This window comes from Brienomyrus brachyistius, unplaced genomic scaffold, assembly GCF_023856365.1.
Source record: "Brienomyrus brachyistius isolate T26 unplaced genomic scaffold, BBRACH_0.4 scaffold51, whole genome shotgun sequence".
In the NCBI taxonomy this organism is placed as follows: Eukaryota; Metazoa; Chordata; class Actinopteri; order Osteoglossiformes; family Mormyridae; genus Brienomyrus; species Brienomyrus brachyistius.
This window is the reverse complement of record NW_026042326.1, coordinates 2,057,027-2,070,669: the sequence shown is the minus strand read 5'-3', so window position 1 is coordinate 2,070,669 and position 13,643 is coordinate 2,057,027. Positions and strand designations below refer to the sequence as shown.

The 13,643-nt window shown below is 45.3% G+C and overlaps 1 protein-coding gene across 2 annotated transcripts; it reads right to left on the bottom strand.

Annotated features, from left to right (window-relative positions):
- Positions 1-304: 304 nt before the first annotated feature.
- Positions 305-13,399, bottom strand: LOC125723788 (protein sel-1 homolog 1-like). 2 transcript variants are annotated; one of them, XM_049000566.1, is made up of 21 exons: positions 12,865-13,399; positions 12,452-12,486; positions 12,043-12,181; positions 9,737-9,904; positions 7,100-7,205; positions 6,828-6,990; positions 6,613-6,666; positions 6,479-6,538; positions 6,312-6,393; positions 5,892-6,046; positions 5,758-5,814; positions 5,604-5,672; positions 5,335-5,412; positions 5,168-5,230; positions 4,991-5,078; positions 4,027-4,175; positions 3,771-3,936; positions 3,531-3,608; positions 3,015-3,187; positions 2,785-2,913; positions 305-1,989 (listed from the first exon to the last, which is right to left on the bottom strand). In XM_049000566.1, the coding sequence occupies exons 1-21, from the start codon at positions 12,941-12,943 to the stop codon at positions 1,795-1,797; spliced, it is 2,286 nt and encodes a 761-aa protein (XP_048856523.1). In that variant the 5' UTR covers positions 12,944-13,399; the 3' UTR covers positions 305-1,794. The 2 variants fall into 2 exon arrangements, with proteins under 2 accessions (XP_048856523.1, XP_048856524.1); XM_049000567.1 differs by having other exon boundaries at positions 3,531-3,605; positions 12,865-13,398.
- Between the last annotated feature and the right edge of the window lie 244 nt (positions 13,400-13,643).

Sequence of the window (13,643 nt, the reverse complement as noted above, 5' to 3'; positions counted from 1 at the left end):
TTCATACCACTTCCTAGCATGTAGGGAATGGTAGGAAGAAATGTGAGAAAGAGGAAATTTCATAAATAATATGGGAAGGGGGAGAAAGCCAGCCTGTATATCTGACACTTACTGTAATTTCACACTGATGACATAGAACAAAACATTCAAAAACCTTTTTTAACATTATTTCTGATACACAGCTTCCCTTGCCCATGAAGTACATTGGAAGGCACCAGCAGATGTAGTCGCTAAAAATGTACTTATTGAATTTATATTTAAATTACCGAAATATCATATAACAAAAGAACTAACTGCACAAATGTACACAGGTGAAAACATTTTAATTTTACAGATCTCAGGATTAGTTAAGGTAAATCACATAACACATACTTTCAATCAATGTACTTGAACCCACTTAATTTATAGCATTATATAAACAGCATTTATTCCTTTACAAATGTATACACTGTTAAAGTATTGCTATTTCAACAGACATTTACAACTTTTTGTCCTCCATTCCTCTCTGAAGCACAGCACTAGAGGATCTCAAAGTCCACAGTGGAGCTCAATTCAGCCTTTTAAATGGGCAGGGGAATTATGTGCATTAAACATATTCATAAGTGAGACTGAGATTGGTCACCAAGAAGCTCAGGTATGTTCCAGGAGCATGCGGTAACCCCCAGGTATCTACGGATTAATTCAAGCCTGAAGGAACATACACAGTGGACAGTAGTTGAAAATGGGATTGTCATCCTGGCTATACCATTTTAAGGTGACATGACAACCTGGAAAAGAAAAATACAAAACTGACGCATTTCACGGGAAGCGATTAACACTGAATCAGCATTTAACATGGTCAATGCTTTACTTAAAATGATAGGGACTGATCCCAAAAATATCCTTAAAATCCTTTAAGGCAGCCAGTACTTAGAATGCAACACATTGTATGTAGAGAAATAAACCTGATAAGCTCAATCATAAGTTTATTTTCAAACCCCGAAGCTGAATCTAGGGTTGAAAACCAACAGTGAGGAGACATTTCACAGGTTTCTTAATGCTGCATGACATAACTGCTACAAGGCCACCAGTACAAGCCTCTCCTGATAGTCCAGAAACATGACAGATGGGTTGGTTCTCTGCTGCCCCCTGGCAGCTGTACAGATACAATGCCAAAGACATCTCAACAGGAAAAAGCAAAAAAAACACAGAAATAATAACCCAAAATAATAAAAATGCCTGGGTTAGGCTCATTACTACGATCATTCTTCAATTTAAGCTCCTGTATGTCTGAAGTGCACCAGTCCTCACACTCCCGCAGATGGCACCAAGTTACATTTTCTGCTGTAAGGTTGGTTCCATGCACAAATCATCAGTCCAAAATAAAAAGGCAAGAACCTGCCAAATCATGGGCCAAGCTCTTCGCTGAGATTGAGTGCTGCCACTTTTGACTAGGCAGGTACACAGCGAGTCAGCTTCAGTATGGAAAAGGAATCCGAAGAGGAGATTGCTGTCAAACCCCCGGAGCAGAGTAAACATTGCAGGTCAGTCATCCAGAGGTGTACACCCCTGATAGTGGGCAGATCAAAGAAAAGGATGACTAGCTTTTCTCTGAATAAAGCCTGTTTTATCTGTCATTCTGGGCCAGTTCTGAGAGGACAGCAGGAAAAACCCCACCAAGGGCCTGCACATACGAATCCATCTGCACGTGCGCGCGCACACACACACACACACACACACACACACAATTCCCCCAGACATGCATGTATGCCGTAACTAGTGCCCGCGTGGCTGCACAGCCAGCAGTACTAGCCCTCACTGCAGATTAGGCGGCTCGGCAGGGGCTCGCTGAGGGGGGATAGCAGCAGCGGGTCGCAGGATGGCCTGATGCTGCCTCTGACGGTAGGCGATGACAGTGCCCAGCAGCAGGGCAATGACGGTCATGAGGTAGAGGTCCCATTCAGGTCCCAGCAGCTGGTCCAGGTCCACCTGGGACATGACCTCTTTGACCTGCAGGAGGCCCAGAGGTATCATAAACACACAAACTGGTGGCTTTGTTCTCGAACTACTAGCATTTCACAGTGAAAACCTTACCCTGATAAACACACAGCTGTCACCCCTAATCACTACTCACATTAACCTCTGCTTTAGAGATCTGACCTAGGAAACAAACAACAACAACTCCACTATACCACCACCACCATCACCTAGACCTGCACAATGTACAATGTTAATATAGACATTCCATGATATGCACATGCAATTTCATTGCAAAGACAGAGGTTACCGGAATGTCAACGCAGTTCTTTAAAATCTTGCTGAAAAAATTACCTGACCAGGGGTGGGGGCACAATAAGATTTACCAAACGGAGATCAGTAAGACAAATAACATTTTACTCTGTCATAGGAAACAAAACTGAGCAATTTTGCCATTTCAGTGGCTGTTCCTTTTCAAGATTAATCAGTGTAGGATTTATTGTTGCTTTTGTACGATTTCTGCATATGCTCTCTGCCAATCATAATGATTTTCATCCTGCCGTTTTACTCACTCTAACCAAATATTAAGTGGTTAAATTTTCAGGAAAACTTTGGATATACTCAATTCCTTTATTTATAAATATCACAATATTCCTTAAAATTCCTAAAAATGTTATAAATGATGAAAAGGGTAATTCCTCCAATTGTTTACAAAATCCAGTTGCAAAGCAGCATATTCTCAGAGATTATAGCCCTTGTTCTCTGCATTGATCTTTCCTCATGTGTGCCTCCGAGGAGAGAAGAGCAGGGAGAGCAGGTGGCCCTTACACTTAGGTCCTGCAGATACTGCAGGGAGTAGAGGAGGCCCAGCTTGCAGAGGGCCAGGAAGACAGGCACCTGGGCATCTGGGCTGGCCTCCGCCGCCATGTCGTAGAAACGCTTGGCCAGGTGGATGTCCTGGGAGAGCAGAGGCAGACACTGCATCAGGACCATGGCACCATGGATGGCCTCAGGCACACCGCTGAGCAGCGCCCCTGCTTTGTACATATGAGAATCACCTGCTTGATGCCCAAGCCCTTCTCGTGCATGTAGCCCAGATTAAACATGGCCTGGGCGCTGTGCTGCTGCTCTGAGGCCAGCCTGTAGTGAATCACAGCTGTCTCATAGTCCACGTCTGTGCCATGCCCGTAGAAGTGGTAATCCCCTAGCTTTATCCTGGCCACAGTATATCCTGAGAAGAAGAAAGAGACTTACAGCTGAAACCACAATACAGCATAGAACATGTCAGTAATTAACCAGGGTAAGAAGTAAGGCTGACACAGACAGATGTAGGTTTCTCTGTACCTAACCAGTACCCTGAGTGAGCTAAGAGAGCAGATTATAGTGACAGGTGTGATAATCAACAGTGGTTGGTGTCAAATTCCAGTCCAGACAAAAGATCAGCAACTCAAATAGTGAGAGGGACTGAAGGAGGAGCTGAGGGGGACTCAAGGAGCCGAGACCTGAGGATTCAATAGTACAGCCTGCTGCAATAACAGGAAAACTCATTTCCTGAGATGGCAGATGGGTCTCACCCTGAGCCGCTGCCCTGTTCCAGTGCAACAGTGCCCTGGGGTACGTCTCATTCTCACTGAAGATCTTGGACTCTTCTGCTTGATGTTCAGGAATAAAGACAAGGGGTAGAGTTAGAGGAGCTGTAATTTTACAGTTGCCAAGACCCCAACCTGAATAAGCAGCTGGGAGGAGGATAAAAATTGATTTAATAGACAGAAATACAGGGCACACTCTCTGGTGGATGCCCTAGAGCCACTCACTCTGGTCCAGGATGAAGGCAACATTGCTCTGGGCCACCTCATAGCCCTGCTCAGCCAGCAGCAGGTACTGCACCACGGCCGAGTTGGAGTCACCCTCCTTGAAGCTGCTGTAGGCCGTCATGAGGCGTTCTGACCACCGGCCGCGCTCACACACGTTTTTGAAGAGCTGCAAGACACAGACATGGGGACAGACTCAGAGCTGAGGAAAGGCTTGGGCAGAATGAATACAGCAAACCACTCACCCCAAGCCACTCACCTCCACAGCCGTGTGACAGGAGCGCATGACCCCGGTGCCTGTGGCATGCATCTGAGCCAGACTGTAGAAGGCCAAGATGTGGCCTGCCTGAGAGGCCAGGTTGAAGTACTTCAGGGCCTGCTTGTAGTCTCGCTTGACACCAATGCCATCTGGGAGAGGAGACAAACGTCTAGTCCAAACCTGCACACACCGGCAGATCGCTCCTATGATAGACAGACGGTGGTTCGCAATGATAGTTTCGCAATCTCTTGTGGAACTGGAGTGCTGACATTTCAGGGACTCCCCATGCCTGCATTCCCACTTGCCTCTCCCTCCTACTGATGCTGCCATAGCCATATCTGCCGGAGCTTGCACATTGCACTTCATATTGCACTCACCTAGCTTTTAGCACTGCCAATAGCCACCTCTACTTTGCCTAATTGTACATTTTATTTCCCCTACTCCTCCTGGGGGGTGATGCCTGGAGACCTCAATCTATCAAGATATCCAGCACACCCGGCCACATGTGATGTCGCCACCACCAGTGACGTCCCTGCATCCAGCTCGCCGTTCTGATCTTCCATGTATGACCCGCTGCCTTACCTCTGGTTGCCTGGCAATTGGAAGAAGACTCGGCATCGGCTTGTCATCTTCCTTGCTCTCCAGTTATTTCCCAAATCTTATGATTGGGACAATGTGACTTGGCCCATCTCTGGCACTTAGCCATCTCTCTATTTGACTATCCCTGCCGGCCCCTGGAGGATGGGCTCCCCCTTTGAGTCTGGTCCCTCCCAAGGTTTCTTCCTTCTAGGGAGTTTTTCCTTGCCACTGTCACCTATGGCTTACTCACTGGGGGCTTTGGGTGAGGATGCTGTAAAGTGCTTTGAGACAATGTAATGTTGTGATAATGCGCTATATAAAAATAAATTTGTTTGTTGTTGTTGTTGGTTGAGATGCGGCTCCACCAGAGGTGCTGATCACTCACTGTAGTACATGGTGCCTAGCTGCAACTGCCCATCTACCAGGCCCTGCTCCGCTGCCTTCTGGAAGTACTTCAGCGCCAGCTCGTAGTTCTGACAAGCACACGAATCACAGTCACTGTTCCGTACCTGAACACATAGCCTACAGTCATGTTTGAGACTGGCAGGGGAAGGACACTCACCACAGGGACGCCTCGGCCGTACAAATAGGCCATACCTAGGCCACTTTGGCCCACAGGGTTGCCCTGAGTCAGGGAGAGAGAGTCATGTGTTTGTGTGTGTGTGTGTGTGGGGGGGGGGGGGGCAGATGCAGAGAGGATGGCAATGGGAAGGGGGGCAGCACACATACCAGGTCGGCCGCCTTCTTGAAGTACCGTAGGGCAGTCTCATTGTTCTGGGGCACAAACTCGCTACCTTCAGAGTACATCTATAAAACGACATCAGACACAGGTCATATAGGCATCGGACCAGGGGTGGGCAATACTATCCAGAAAGGGCCTCTGTATATGCGGGTTTTTGCTGCAACTCCCTAATTAGATTACCACTGGCCCTTTGTGGATAAGATTTCCCACCCCTGCAACAGAGGCTTCCTGCGTGGGGCTGCGCCACTCCACATACCTTCCCCAGGAATGCCATGGCATGCGTGTTTCCAGCGTTGGCTGCCTGATTGAAGTAGTTGTAGGCCCTCTGAAAAAGAGACGACAAGCAAGTCAGCTAGTTGTGACTCATTATAGCAGTACCGGTGCAATCTGATTGGCAGGAGCAGCTCTACCTCATGGTTCTGCTCCACGCCCCGGCCCCCATGCAGATGTAGCTGGCCCAGGCCAACCTGCGTGGATAGGACAATGCATCAACATGATGGACCCACCCACTGAGCCCCGACTGCAGGAAATCAAGTCCTCCCACCTGGGCCTGGACGTCTCCCTTCTCAGCTAGAAACTGGTAGTACTGGATAAGGTCTTCCTCTAGCATGCCACTGGTGGAACCAGGGTTTTCCACCTCATCCAGCAGGCGGACCCTTTGCACCGCACTGCCCCCCATCAGAGAGATGTCACTGGCAACTAAGGAGAGAGAAGAGGCAGCAAAGGCCATTAGAGGCAGCTCCCCCACTGGATATAGCCTCTGATAGATTAACACACTGCAATGCACTTACTGTTGGTTTATGCATCTAATGACAGGATAAATAGGTGCAGAAAATGGAATTCCCAGCATTCCCAAACAAACAAATTCGCAGGAGTGGTGATAAAGTGGTGCAAACCACTCAGCCCCCTGGATGGCTGGCACGCCCCCTCCTAGGCTTGGCCATGAAGAGATGAAGCAGCTCACCGTGATTGGCCACCAGCCGGTAATGAGTCAGGGCCGACTCGCAGCTCTGGGGGACGCCCACACCACCCCAATACCTGTAGCCCTGCATGGAAAACCAGAAGAATCAGAGGGAGCAGGGATGGTGGCCAGTTTGGAGAAGGTCCGCTCCACTGCCTGCCTCAACTTACCAGGATCATGTGAGCCACCAGGTTTCCACCTAAAGCCCCGAAGGTGTAGTAAACCAGTGCCTGGGGAGAGAACAGTAGCCCGTCAGCCTACCATCACACTACAGAAGGGGCAAAACACAGAAGAGGATGTTCACCTTGGCCTGACTGGAGTTCACCCCTAAACCGGCAGCATACAGGAAGCCCAGGGCCTGACGGAGAAAGAGTGTCCGGTCAGCTGACTATCTGGAGGCATGTCCTGCTGGATCTGAATCCCACGTTTTATTTAAGGTAGCACAATGTAACAAAGTGTTAACAGTGTAAAATAACAGGACTGTAAAAACAGGACCTGCCGCTAAGAACCTTCCCGTACCATCTGTGCCTTGGGTGAGCCCTCCAGTGCCAGCTTCTCAAATAGCTCCTTCGCCCAGCTTACGTTCTGGCTCATGTAATCTCCAAACAGCATGGCATAGGCCACCTTCTCCGCAGCCTTGGTGTGGCCCATGTCTGCTGCCTTTTTCAGCTTCTCATAAGCCCTGGGGGGGGGGCATATAGACACTGAGGGCAGACCTAAAGCCTGGTTAGGCTCACTGTATGAGCCAGCTGCAGATGGGGGGGCGGGGCCAGTGGACAAGGCAGACTCACTCCTTCTTCTGACTTTTCTTACTGGTGCCATTGAGTGTGCGGACAGCTCTCTGGTAGATCTCATCAGCTTCCTCTGCTTGCCTTCTCTGCGCTGTCTGCTCCTCCGCTGAGGATGACAGGAAAGGTTAAGGCACCTCGCGACTGGCTCAGAGAAGGCCCTGGTCCCCAACATGTACAGTGCTACGAGAGGACTGCAGGGTATCTGCAGAAATCCTGATGTGAAATTTCAAGTGAAACTTAAGACCAAACTGTAAACAGAAATATTCTTTACAAGAATCAATACACAAGCCACAGTGACTATACCCACAGTTCATTGGCTTTGGATAAACTGAACTGTCAGTGCTGTCAGTCTAGCTTCGCAATCCCTTGTGGAATTGGAGTGCTGACATTTCAGGGACTCCCCATGCCTGCATTCCCACTTGCCTCTCCCTCCTACTGATGCTGCCATAGCCATATCTGCTGGAGCTTGCACTTTGCAGTTCATATTGCACTCATCTAGCTGTTAGCACTGCCTATAGGCTCCCCTTCTTTGACTAATTGCATATTTTATTTCCCCTCCTCCTCCTCCAGGGGGTGATGCCTGGAGACGTCAATCTATAAAGATGTCCAGCACACCCTGCTACATGTGACGTCACCACTACCAGTGACGTCCCTGCATCCAGCTCGTCGTTCTGCCCATGTCATCTTCCATGTATGACCCGCTGCCTTACTTCTGGTGAAATGGCGACTAAAAGGAGAGTCGGCACCAGCTTGTCATCACCTCCCTGCTCCCCGGTTATTTCTCAAATCTTATGATTTGGACAGCATGACTCGGCCCTTAACCATCTCTCCTATTTAACTCTCCCTGCCGGCCCCTGGAGGATGGGCTCCCCCTTTGAGTCTAGTCCCTCCCAAGGTCTCTTCCTTCTTGGGAGATTTTCCTTGCCACTGTCACTTATGGCTTACTCACTGGGGGCTTTGGGTGGGGATGCTGTAAAGCACTTTGAGACAATGTAATGTTGTGATAATGCGCTATACAAAAATAAATTTGTTGTTCCTCATTCAAGTTTGTATTAAATATGGTGTAACTCATGTGCAAATAATAAATTAAACTTTACAAAGCAACAATCAAGACATGGGAGACTCAATTATGAGGAAATCCTCCTACCAAGAAAATTCAATCAAACCAGAACAACAACACACTTGGACAAAGACATTCAATGTCCCATTGTCCAACATTACGAGCATATAGAAGTGGCAGATTTAACAGATTCTTTAATATTTGAATTTACACTTTCCCGTGGGTTGCGGCTTTGAAGATAATATCTTAGACAAGTTAACCAATTAATGTGTGTTCTGATTCGCATGGACCGTGGCAGCCCCATTAGCACCAATTGTTGAGGTTTCGCTTAAAGAAAAGACTCTTGCGTGTCCTGTATCAAGCATTATCAAAACTAAAGGGTATACTATGAAGTAAGATTAACATGCAACCTTCAAAACCCATTAAACATTCCTTTCACTCACACGGTGTGGGTATGTGACCAGGAAGATAAACATGCTCATTTAAAAATTACACCACTCAAAGTGCAAATGGTAGAATAAATGGACTAATAACTATTAAAAGTGTTGAGATATACATATAAAGTGTGGTTTAAACAATGCACACCACTTTATTTTCAGATTATGTATTTCTGTACATCTTTTAATAAATTGTACTATGCCCATTCACCAGCAGTGCCTGTAAGCTAGTGACAGCTATTGAATGTCATGTACACGTGCAAACATTGCAATGCCCATTAAAACTTGCTGGTAATTTGGAAAACCAAGGGGCATGCAAGAGTTGCTATCAATTCAATATGCTGAATCACTATCTCGTTACAGCAGACATCGCCTATTTTCGTAGATATTAACAAGATTTAGCAGTTAGCAAGAGGGTATAAAATGCAAAAATGATAGGTATGCATCTCTGCCTGTGAACATTACATGTCAGTTTTTAATCACAGACATGGTACAATATACCTTGAGAGTCACATTTAAATTTAAATGAAATATTCTTTAACAGGAGACTATACAGTAGTCCCCACTTATCCACGGAGGATATGTTCCAAGACCCCCAGTGGATGCCACAGATTATATATATATATATATATATAGGGTTCAATACTATAGGAATAAACATACATGCCAATTAAACTTTATCATAGGTAATGCTTCACATTATATGCACTCTCATAAAACCTTTATAATGCATTCACAGAACATTCAGGTTACCTTCATAATGTATTCATAAGCAGCACAGCATACCATAACATCCTAACATACCTTAACATTTTTTAAATGACATTAAAAACAATCATACAATGTTTATTATCATCACGACATGGAGGTTCTTATTTTCTAGGAGGTGTCAAAGTAGGAGGAACAGCACCCCCTTCCTGCCATACAGCATCTCACACCCACACACCGGTCTGTGCTTATGGAACATGCACATGGGTGTGGGTAATCAGCAGATCATGGTGCTAATTAATGCATGATAACGGACTTCGATGAGGAAGGGTAGCTGTTACCACACAGATGGTTGGACATCCAAGTTACATCAGCACAGGGATCCTCGTATCATCCCAGTCAGGGCGGGGAGAGGTGTTCCTGCTTACTCACTCTCACAGAAGCCCCATCTCTTGTCTCGGTCGTAGTCATAGGTGGTGGCGCACCAGAGCCGGCCATCTCCCCTGCCCTCGGTGGTGCAATCCAAGTACTCCTTCCCGAGGAAAAGGAAGGGGAACAAGCAGGGCTCCCCAGCAGCGGTGCCTCCAATCACCACGGGCACTGATGAGGAGACAGTGGCACGCAGGTGAGTGTATACTCTAGAAATAAGCACCTAAATTCATCACAGCCACAATGTACCGGTGGTCACTGAGCCACACACGTACATAGGGCTGGGTGATATCCCTATAAAAATTGTGTTCATGAACATTCACATTGCCATCAATTTGAATTTTGTATCATGATATAGCCTATAAACTCGTTTTCTTGCACAAATTCCAACAAGGTATGAGCCTGTTGTTGGTGTAATTTATTAGAGATACACCAATCCGGTGGTGATACAAGTCTGTTCAACGGATCAGGTATCAGACACACCTGTCTGATCCATGTCCGATACTTACTTATTTAGGTTGTGACAGGTTTTAAAGATAGATTTAACATGAAATATGTGCTATCTGTACAATCAGTAGCATGACAGCTCTTCCCGATTTTAGACATGTCTTTTGCAGCCTTCAAGCTAACACTAATGCTGCCAGTTTATTTGCTACTCAGTGGTATGAGCACAGTGACTTCTGTCTTCCGTGACATCATGTGCATACCCCTCTGAATACGAGGAGAGTAAGAATAGTAACAGAGTGTATTGATCTGTATTTGCTAGTTTTAAAAATATGTATTTGTACTTTATATATGTGACCCTCCAGCACAAAACTGTACGGAAGTCACATGGCCGTATTTTTAGATATTTTTTGTGCTCTCTCATTTGATACCATAATTCTATTTTCTAATTTTTAACCCAAGTGTACAGTTGTGCTGGAAGGTCACATATTAATATATGTATAAACTATATATAAAGAATCATAAAAAAAAAAAAAAAACACTGTATACCCAACTAACCATTTCTAGTCAAAAAGTACACACATCGCTAATACAAAATATGCAGTGGAGCACAGATAAAAATTTAAGTAGCGATTAACCAAACTTTAGAAAGAAAACAAATTAAGACATCAGGTTTGTATACATTTCACTGCGATCAGAAAAATCAGCACTGGCCTTACATTGCACTCTGCAATTTAGCTTTTTTTCCCCCTTCTTTCAGCATAAAGTACAATAACTATTTCCACACAGCTGACATGACAGCTCCAATGCACATGCATTACTGAACAACTAGCCATCATCTGACCCTTTACTGTATAAGAACTTTTGCGATTTTTCCAGCGAGACCACTGTCATGGAAAATCAGACTGGTTTCTTAATAATAATACTCACATAATATTGTTTCGGTATACTTTGGTTTAAGGACACAGAATTTATACTGTAACTATTGGGTATAAAAATGCCTAATTTATATTTTAGACACACTACTAACCTGCTTATCTGATTGTGGATGTAAACAAATGTCCATATAGTACCAAAAAAGCTGGCATCCAGCCAAATGTTTCGCTTGTCATCTGAAGCCCTGGTTATTATATCACACATGTGCAATAATCTCGATGTGATATCGCCCAACCCTATCAGTAGTGGGTATCACATTGGTGCCACATCTCTAGTTTGGACAGAGGGAGGAAACTTACACAAACAAGAACATGCCAGATCCACATATATATGCATGTGCGTACACACACACACAGGATTAGAAACTTCCAGTCATGGAGTATGGGACTACCCAATGGACCCCATTGTTATACAACACATTTTGATATTTTCCCTACCCAATCCTTTCCACCATAAAAAAAACAAGGCCCAACACACTTAGCTCTGTTTCTTTGCTAGAAAAAAATACACACACACACACATACACATATATACATACATACATACATACATACACACACATATACACATATATATATACACATATACACACACACACACACATATATATATACATACACATACACACATACATACACATATATATATATATATATATAAAAATCTCTAATGTAATCCCAAATTAATGGCTTTACTCAATAGTTCACAAACATGTGCACAACAAACTAATGAACAAATGTGGCAAAGAGATGAGGGAGGACCTCACCAGCACCAAATGACATTAAGAGCTGGCGTCTGATAAAGACCCGAGCAAACCACCAAAGCCTTAGAAAAGACAGGAGCGTGTCAACAATGATGGCAGGAAGTGAGTTTCGTAGGTCTGCCTTCCAAACCAAAAGGCCAGTCTGCTCCATTTCTAGGTGGCTCACCCTCCTTTGGCTTCTCCTGTCTGGGGGCTGGCTGAGAGGGAAGGTCCTCTTCCTCGGCAGGGGGTTCCCTGTCAGTCCCTTGCCCGAAGTCTGTCTCCTGTCCCACCTGGTGATTATCCTCAAGTTCTCCGTCAGAAGGCTGTGGAACCAGCGCCAGAGGATTAAAGACAAAGAGCCTGAAGCAATCAGCGACAGCTGCCTGTATCTAATCTAGGTTAGGGAATCCACGTGTCCAATAATCCAGCAGTCACTTTAGAACATCTTAATGGCAGCCTCTAGTTGCCTGTAAGAGTGCTATGTTTAGGGGGAGTCGAAGGTAATTCACAGCAGTAAAGGTTGGCATTTAAACAACCCGTTACATGCAATCACGACTGAAAGAACCAGTAGATATACAAAATTAATTTATTACCTTTTCTTGGGACCTGTCACTCGATTCTATCCCGTCTGCAATGGACAGAAGAACTGATTAAACTTAAAACACCACGTTATTTTAAAGGCAAGGCTTTTGACAATAAAATATAACTTAGATCAATGATCATGCATCCAATGATCCACTTAAAAGACAACACGAGGGATCATAGATGCGAGCCCATTTCATTTAAGTACATACTAAGTATTTGAATGCATTGCAAAATTTAAACCTAAGCAGATCAAGTCAGTATAAAATAAGACATCAACTGGCCACATTAATGAAAGGAAAGGCAACTTAATTGATCATTCAACATACGGGCCACAGCTGCTTTCCACAAACCCATACAATGTTACTCCTGATTGCTTAGACATGGCAAATTAAAGCCTAGTAAGCTGCGTGCAGAAACTTACCAGCCGCCGTCCTGACAGCACCGAGCACATATAACAAGAGGAGTATGCGTTTATTCATGGTGGCGTTCAAAAGCGGCATGTTAGCAGGCTAGGAGACTAGCTGACCGTAGCTAGCTTAGCCGCCGGGCTAGCTATTCATGGAGAGTCCCTGACGACTTCGACCCTGTGGCTCCGGAGTGTCGGACTACGAACGGGGTTATCAATGCTTGGCGTGTTTAACCTTTAAAGTCTGTTTTGAATTTTTTATACCAGATGTCAGAAATGGGCTAATTAACGACGGCGGCAGCACAGCTAACGAACAATAACAGCTAACGACGTTTCGGAAACACCCAGAACAAAAAAGAAACGCCTTTGTCATGTCCTATCTCTTTCAGTAACGACAGTAATTTGTCGTTACTTTTGAAATAGTTCTTCAGGACTTTCCTCACTTCGCAATAGATTAATGCTGCATTTAATAAGATTACGGGTAATTTACAAGAAGGCGACTGACCCCACTTCCGACTCGTTCTCAATTGTCCAATCACAACTCGACGTGGCACAGTAGCAGCCAATGAAAGGCATTGCCCAATAGAATTAGAACACACACTGCGAGACTGAACTACGGCTGCTGGAGGTGGACAAACGAAGCCGTTGGGGTGCAATAACATACGGCTGCAGCCACCCTTCTCAGGCCCCGCCGCTTTCAAGTCCCTTCCAGTTGGGTTGACGCATGCGCAGAGAACAAATTAACACGTTCTTCATCCGTTCCACCAGTTTTGGAAGTTTATCTGTTTAACGTG

What these genes read in the sequence shown, in the direction of transcription:
- LOC125723788 (XM_049000566.1), bottom strand. Translation starts at nt 12,943, where the DNA reads ATGCCGCTTTTGAACGCCACCATGAATAAACGCATACTCCTCTTGTTA. An exon ending in TGGTGGCTCACATGATCCTG is followed by an intron (nt 6,394 to 6,478) that starts GTAAGTTGAGGC and finishes TTTTCCATGCAG; the next exon opens with GGCTACAGGTATTGGGGTGG. An exon ending in ACGGCCGAGGCGTCCCTGTG is followed by an intron (nt 5,079 to 5,167) that starts GTGAGTGTCCTT and finishes TGTGCTTGTCAG; the next exon opens with AACTACGAGCTGGCGCTGAA.